Source organism: Pelodiscus sinensis, chromosome 22 (genome assembly GCF_052426305.1).
Source record: "Pelodiscus sinensis isolate ZL-2025 chromosome 22, ASM5242630v1, whole genome shotgun sequence".
Classification (NCBI taxonomy): domain Eukaryota; kingdom Metazoa; phylum Chordata; order Testudines; family Trionychidae; genus Pelodiscus; species Pelodiscus sinensis.
In genome coordinates this window covers 6,363,319-6,370,945 of record NC_143073.1, presented here as the reverse complement: position 1 = coordinate 6,370,945, position 7,627 = coordinate 6,363,319, and the positions used below count along the sequence as shown (strand labels likewise).

The 7,627-nt window shown below is 53.8% G+C and overlaps 1 protein-coding gene across 2 annotated transcripts in view; it reads left to right on the top strand.

Annotated features, from left to right (window-relative positions):
* The first annotated feature begins 4,734 nt into the window (after positions 1-4,734).
* Positions 4,735-7,627, top strand: part of CELF3 (CUGBP Elav-like family member 3) — a 40,888-nt gene continuing 37,995 nt past the window's right edge. Inside the window, exon 1 of one of the 2 annotated variants that reach the window (XM_075907379.2) lies at positions 4,735-5,518. In XM_075907379.2, coding sequence (XP_075763494.1) covers positions 5,374-5,518 — 145 coding nt within the window. In that variant the 5' untranslated portion in view covers positions 4,735-5,373. The remainder of the gene's footprint in view (positions 5,519-7,627) is intronic. The other variant, XM_075907377.2, reaches the window with a different exon arrangement.

Sequence of the window (7,627 nt, the reverse complement as noted above, 5' to 3'; positions counted from 1 at the left end):
CTGTGTGTTCGAGTGGCTGGAGGGGTGGCTGGGTGGGTGCATATGGGGGTGGAGGGGTAGTTGGGTAGGTGTGGGGGTAGAGGGGTGGGTGCATAGGGGTTGGAGGGGTGGCTGGATGGGTGCATACGGGGCTGGAGGGGTGGCTGGGTGAATGTGGGTGGTGGAGGGGTGGCTGAGTGGGTACATATGGGGGTGGAGGGGTGGCTGGGTGGGGGTCGGGGTGGAGGAGTGGCTGGGTGAATGTGGGGGGTGGAGGGGTGGCTGAGTGGGTGCATATGGGGGTGGAGGGGTAGTTGAGTGGGGGTGAGGGTGGGGGATGGAGGGGTGGCTGGGTGGGTGCGTATGGGGTGGAGGGGTGGCTGGGTGGGTGTGGGGGATGGAGGGGCAGTTGGGTGAGTGTGGGGGATGGAGGGGTGGCTCGGTGGGTGCGTATGGGGGTGGAGGGGTGGTGTATGGGGGACGGATCTGATGTCACTCAACAGAGATGAATTGAGAGCTATGACCCTTTAAAATAAATGATCGGGGGCTATTTGGGATTGGCTGGTTTGTTGCCTGCGTTTCCAAAAGGCCCCTTCTTTGTATTTGTAGCAGCCAGCGAGGGAGGCCTGCAAGCCCCAGATCATTTCTCTGAAACCCACTTCCCACAGCTGCCAGCTCCCAGCAGGGCGTCTCTCTGCCTCTGTTACTATGATTTGATTAGGATTTAAATCCTGTGTCTGTCTGCAGCATGTACACGTCTCGGGGGTGTAAATCTCCTTTATGTGTGTGTTGCCATGTGTCTGTATCACTAGCTGTCTGGGAGTTGTTGCAAATCTGTGTGTGTACCTTTGTGTGTGTTGTTGCTGTGTGTGTGGCTTGCTTCTTTATACGTGTGTGTTGCTGCATGTCTGTCCCTGTGTGTATGTTTGAGTGCACATCTGTGGGTGTAGCTGTGTTGGTGCACATCTATGTGTGTAGCTGTGTGTATGTGTATAGCTGTGTTTGGGTGTGTATCTGTGTGTGTGCACATCTGTCTGTGCAGCTATGTTTATATGTGTATGCACATCTATGTGTGTAGCAGTGTTTGCGCACATCTTTTTGTGTCATTTAATGTGTGTGTGCATATCTGGGTGTGTAGCTCAATGTGTTTATGAGTGTGGGCATGCACTTCTGTGTGTGCACATCTATGTGTGTAGCTGTGTGTAAGCACACATCTGTGTGTGTAGCCAGGTGTGTGTGCACACATCTGTGTGTGTAGCCGGGAAGGATGTTGTGCACACATCTGTGTGTGTAGCTCAGTGTGTTTATGTGTGTGTGCATGCACGCATCTCTGTGTGTAGCTGGATGTATGTGCACACATCTCTGTGTGTAGCTGGTGTGTGTGTGCACACATCTATGTGTGTAGCTGGTTGTATGTGCACACATCTCTGTGTGTAGCTGGTGTGTGTGTGCACACATCTCTGTGTGTAGCTGGGTGTATGTGCACACATCTCTGTGTGTAGCTGGTGTGTGTGTGCACACATCTCTGTGTGTAGCTGGGTGTATGTGCACACATCTCTGTGTGTAGCTGGGTGTGTGTGCACACATCTCTGTGTGTAGCTGGGTGTATGTGCACACATCTCTGTGTGTAGCTGGTGTGTGTGTGCACACATCTATGTGTGTAGCTGGTGTGTGCACACATCTCTGTTTGTAGCTGGGTGTATGTGCACACATCTCTGTGTGTAGCTGGTGTGTGTGTGCACACATCTCTGTGTGTAGCTGGGTGTATGTGCACACATCTCTGTGTGTAGCTGGTGTGTGTGTGCACACATCTCTGTGTGTAGCTGGTGTGTGTGTATGCGCACATCAGTGTGTGTAGCTGGGGGTGTATGCGTGTAGCTCCTCGGCTGTGTATACATGTGTCTGTTTTCAGGCGCCCCCAAGCCGGGGCTCCGGTCCGGCGACCCCGGGTCCGGCAGCCGCTGGGCTCGGCTCGGCTCGGCTCGGCTCCATGGAGGCCCAGCCTGGCTTCAGCACCGCGGACAGCTCCACGAACAATGGGGGGGTGCGCTGGGACCGGCTTAGGGACGGTCACCAAATTCTCAGCCCGTTTCTGAACGAGGAGGTTTCTCCAGGCTTGTGAGTGCCACAAGCTCTAAGTTGACAGCCTGGCCCAGTGAGGGCGGCAGGCTAGGGAGGTGGGTAGGGCAGGGCCCAGGGACCCAGGATCCTGTCGCTGGCTTGGAGGGCGGGGGGCTGTGGCAGACCTCAGGATTCCTGGGTTTTCTCCCAGCTTGGGTGGATCTAGCAGGTCTAGTGAGGGACTGGGTGTCAGGACTCCTGGGTTCCCTCCAGGGCAGCCTCCAGCGCCTATTTCAGGGGACCGAGGCTCAGGAGTGCTGGATTCCATTCCCATCTGGCAGGTGGGAGGGTGGCTTAGTGCTTTGGGCAGCGGGCGGGGGTCTGAACACCTGGCACATGTGGGCTGTGACTCAGTTTCCACATCTTCGAGCTGGGTTAACTAGACCGACCTCTACACCGAGCTCCACGTTTCTGTGGCTGAGGGATGGACGGTATCATGCAGACGCAACAAGGGATGGGGGGGGGACACTTCATTAGGGTGATGCTTAGAACTGGCTCCTGTGTTGCCCCCTACACACACACACACGCACCCCACACAGTCCCAGCAGGTGGCATTCACTTTGGTAAATGGTTTAAACAATCCTAAAATGACCATTGCTAGCAATTTCTCACCCCCCTTTAGTGCCTGTTATCTCCCAGAGTAAAAAGGCATCAGCTCCTTATATGAACTCTCTCCCTTGGTTGGCTCATCTCATTTTCTCCTGTGACCTGCCATTCATTAGCTGGGTCACAGTCACCCCACACTACCTCAGGGCAAGTGTTGGTTCCAGGAAAGCCAACACAATAATCCAGCCCCTGGGTAATTGGGGGGGGAGGGGTGCTCTTTGCTCCCAGAAGGGGTGAGGCTTTGGGTGGAAGGGGCGGAGCTGGGGCAGCCAGTCCCCAGTACTGTCCAGATGGCCCACCCCTCCGCCCCCACCCCCACTGGCCCTCAAAGCCAGCAGCACAATTCTAACAGGCCTGGGGCTGATAGCCCCTGCCACAGTAGCAGCATCCAGGAGCCTCAGGCCCCTTAGAATTACCCCACCCCAGGGCAATTGCCCCTCTTTGCCCCCTGGGCACGCTGGATTGGTCCTGAGATCCTTAGCCAAAATCTCCTCTTCCTGTGATGTACACCAAGCCACCGATGCTTCTCCCCAGAGGTGGCTGCATTTCACTAGTGCTGTTGTGTAGCATGGTGAGGCAACACCAGAGCGCCCTGAGGGATGTAAGAGTGTGCATTATCTTCTTTTGTACGGATCAATGCAAGCCCACACCATACACACCCACGCGACACGGCAATGGCTGCTGGAATTCTGGGCCTCGCGCTGATGCTCAGCATTCGGGAAGGATGTGGATACATTGCAGAGGAGTCAGAGAAGAGCCGCGGGAATGAGTAACAGCTTGGAAAGCCTGCCTTGCAACAACAGGCCCAAAGGGCGCCGTCTGTTGAGCGCCACAATGGGACAGTGGCCACTGGATCACTGTTTTGTATCAACATGGGCGTTTGAGAACCAAGGGCAGCTCCTCAGCCCAGCAAAGGCCCAGCCTGCTCCAATGGCAGCAGGTTGAAGCGAGACAAATCCAGGCAAGACCTGAGTTGCCCGTTTTTAACAGGGAAGGGCAATTAACCCTCAAAGCCCTCGGGTCCTGATGGGTTTTCCTGGCAATTTTTTAAGCGAGACTGGTTGGTTTGCTAAAAGGGCGGCCCTGGTTCAAACAGGAATTGATTTGGGGTGGTGTTCTGGGGGGAGACAGGAGGTCAGACTGGCCCCTTCTGGCTTTCTGATCCAGAAGCCAAGAGCTTCAAAAAAAAAAAAAAAAGACCAGAGATTAGGAGAGCCTCAATTACTGGCTTAAGCTTTTAAGGAGATTGGAGTCCCTGAATGCGGGACCCTTTCAGGGGTCTCAGGTTGGGCTGCTACCCTATGATGACACCCAAACCCGCTCTGCACTTTCGAACACCTTGGTCTCTCTGTGCGAGTGTGCACACCGGAGAAACTCAACCCCGGCTGCCTGTTGGTATTCCGCCTTGCATGCTCTGAAACTGCACAGTGCCAGCTTTCCTTATGTGGACACCGACTTCCCAAGAAGTGGCCCTTAGAACAGGGGTGGGGAACCTAAGGCCCCCTGGCTTGCCTGGATCTGGCCCCCGAGCCTCAGGGCGACCTTTCAGCCTTAAGGAGCCTGTGCCGGTGCTCCAGCCCTGCCGCTACCCCCTCGCGGGGCTGGAGCACACAAAATCTACTAGCCTGCTCCCTCCCAGCCTCTGGTGTGCGAGGGGAATGTGGGGAGGGTCTTTTTCCTTCTCAGTCGGGGGGTCACATCAGTGAGGATTTGGGGGGTTGTTTTTACTTCCGGCTTGTGTGCAGCCCCCGACTGATTTTTCTGTGGGTCAGAGGCTCTGAAAAAGTATCCTGGTCCCTGCCTTAAAAGAACAGCAGAAGCCATACTAGTAACCTACTGGGGTCTTTTTTTTTTTTTTTTTTTTTTTAATCTGTCCAGGCCTGTATTTATTAGGCCTGCTCCTGTCATTTTCTGTGGCCATGAACCTCGCTGCCTGCCTGCGTCTTTGCCAGAGCTGGGAGTTTGCTCCCAGCCCCTAACTCTGACATCATTATTTGTCAGGGAAGGAGGGCGGGCGAGGGAGGAGGTTTTTGTTGGTAAAGAAAAGATTTGAATCAGAGCTCAAGATCCATTAAAGGGAGAAATCCAGCAAAAGCAGCTGAAATCCAGCTTGGAAAAGGGGTGGGGGGGAAGGAGGAGAAAGAAATGAATCGATAATTTTTTTAAAAAAAACCCAACCACCACCCAAGACTTTAAACTGGTCTCAACCTCTTCAAGGAAAGTTAATCAATAAACTAATTAACTGCTTTGCAAGCTCTGTAATTAATAGATCAAAAGTATTAGCGCCGGGGCTCTGGCATCGCGAACAGCTCTCCTGCTTCCAAGGAGGCGGAATTGTGAGATTCTTTCTAATTGGGGGTTTTTTTAATAATTTTTTTTGCATCGGGATTTTAATTTTTTTTAATAATAATAATAAAAAAAAAAAGCAGCAGCCGAGGGAGGTGAAAAAAAATCGAGGAGGAGACAGCGAGGAAGCTCCGCCGAGGGAAAAAAAATCGACGCCAAGATTTGGGGGGCTCTTGCCACCCTCCAAACCCACCCGCCTCCCGTTCCTTTGTTTGTTTCGCCGCTGGGACGTGTCGGGGAGACCTCGCCGTGGGGTGCGGCGCTCGCTGGGGCCGGGTCGGGGATTCCAAGCGCGCCCCCCAAATTCGCCCCCTGGGCCCAATGAAGGAACCCGATGCCATTAAACTTTTCATCGGGCAGATCCCACGGAACCTGGAGGAGAAGGACCTGAAGCCCATCTTCGAGCAGTTCGGGAAAATCTACGAGCTGACGGTGATCAAGGATAAGTACACGGGCATGCACAAAGGTAGGGAGCCGGGCTGAACAATAAAGCGGCTCCCAACAATGGGCTGGCTGGGCGGGGGGGGAGGGGGGGCGCTGAATCTGAAATGACAAAGCAGGAGCAGCCCGAGGAAAAAGGGGACTCGGGTCTGGGGGGGCGGAGAGGGGAGGGTCAGATCTGGGGCCGGGAGGGCAGAGAAAGCGGGGCCGGGCGGAGTGGCCCTGCATATTTAACTGCCCGGGCTGGAGAGCCGGGCCGCAGCCAGAGCGAGGTGGGAACAGATGGCAGGAGGCGCAAGCAGATAAAAGGCATCATGAATAGAGGCCGGGTGTTTAACTGGATGGGCGAGGGGGGGAGGGGCGGTTCTCCTGCACCCCACCCTGGGGACAGAGGCCGTGGGGGGAGGGGTTGTGACCCCCTTTGCTTCTTGACGCCTTGGGTGCCAGAGTCGAGTTTCCAGGGGAGTCTCCAGCCCAGGGAAGAATCGCCCCTGTACGGCTGGGCTGGGGGATGCAGAGAGGAAAGTCGGGAGGGGCTGATCCCAAATCCCCAGCTGGCCTTTGACAGTTCCCTCCTGATTTCTTTCCTCCTGCATAAACAGAGGGTCTCTCTCTCCCCACCCCCCCTTCTGTGAGCTTGGCCAATGGCAGATCCTTGGCTCCTTCTCCAGAAGGCCTGTCTCCAGTCTGAGGCCTCTAGGTCAGAGCTAAATTTGTCTCTGCTGGTTAATTTCTCGTCTTAAAAAAAAAACAAACCCTCTTTAGGGTGGGAGCAAGTGGCCTTTCAAAAGCAAACAGGACCTGCCAATCAGCGTGTGAAATAGACCTACGGGCAGCTTAGACGGGGGCATCTGGCCCATTTCTGAATTCCCAATAAAGTTAATCATGGCATTTAAAAAAAAAATCAGGCGCTGGGAGGAGGGTTGAAAACGAAAGAGCAGGGCGCGCTAAGGAGGGACGTTGCATGACGAAGATAATGTTGTAGGATATAATAACGTGCAACTTTTACAAGCCCAAAATTAAAGCAACTGAGGGACTGGGAAGAAACCCGGTTTTCCCGGAGGGTGTTTTGAGCTGGATTGAGGGATGAGCGAGGGGAATGGGGGGAGGACAGAGGCTGTCTGACAAAGGCTAGTCACCGTATAATGCGTGGTAGGTTGGTCCGATTGTTTGCTATTTCCATGTTTACTTTGTTGATTTCAAGCAGTGACAAAAAAGAGGGGGTGCAAGCGTAGGTGGGGGGGCTCTATTTTGCCCCTTTACAAATCAAATACATTGGCTGATATTTTTGTAGACTGGTGTAAATCAGCATAGTCCCATTGACTTCAGTGGTCACTGTTCTCAGTCATCTTGTCTTGCCTGTCACCCTTTTTTCCCCTCGCTGGTACATGTGGAAAACATCAACAGTCACAACCTGGCTCCGACGTCAGAGCCGGGTCTTGGGTCTTTTCATTGCTCTATGGGGTTCAAACTTCGGGTCTAACCCCAGCCTGAGAGGGGTTTAGGACCGGCAGGCAGGACGGGTTGAATGTTACCAACACACCACAGATAAACAATCACGTGGATTTCCACTGAACCAAGAGGGTCCCCTTAGGTGCGACTAATTATTTGATCAAACGCAAATGCAAACAATTTAAACGCAAGCCGGCAAACAGAGAATGCTCCGGGGCAAGAATTTTGTGCTCTCAAAAACCCAAAGCTCCTTACGTAACACCGATATTTAAATGATTTAAGGGGGTGAAACTAGCTTCCCTTACGAGGCTGTCCCTGTGGGGGGAAGATGGAGCAAGGTGGCACCGTGCTAACATGACCCCAACTCAGGGCTGGTTGTTTTCACTGGCTCTGTAGTGCTAGTTAAATCTGAGGGGTTGAGATGCGCTTCTGGGTTTGGCGAAGCTGATACATTCAGGGAATCAAAATGGAGCATCTTTGGGAGGAGAGGGAGCCGGGGCGAGTACGAATCCAATTTTCCAAGGGAAGGCGTGAAGGAGTTTCTCACTTCTGATGGACTAGATCCTTCTGTATGTCTGTAGCACCCACAGGGCCAGGCAGTTTAGGGGTGAAGGCAAAGTCCAGGCCTTCCAAGAGTTTACGGGAGTTAAGACCCAGTCCAGCGGCCTATCGGGGTAGTGCT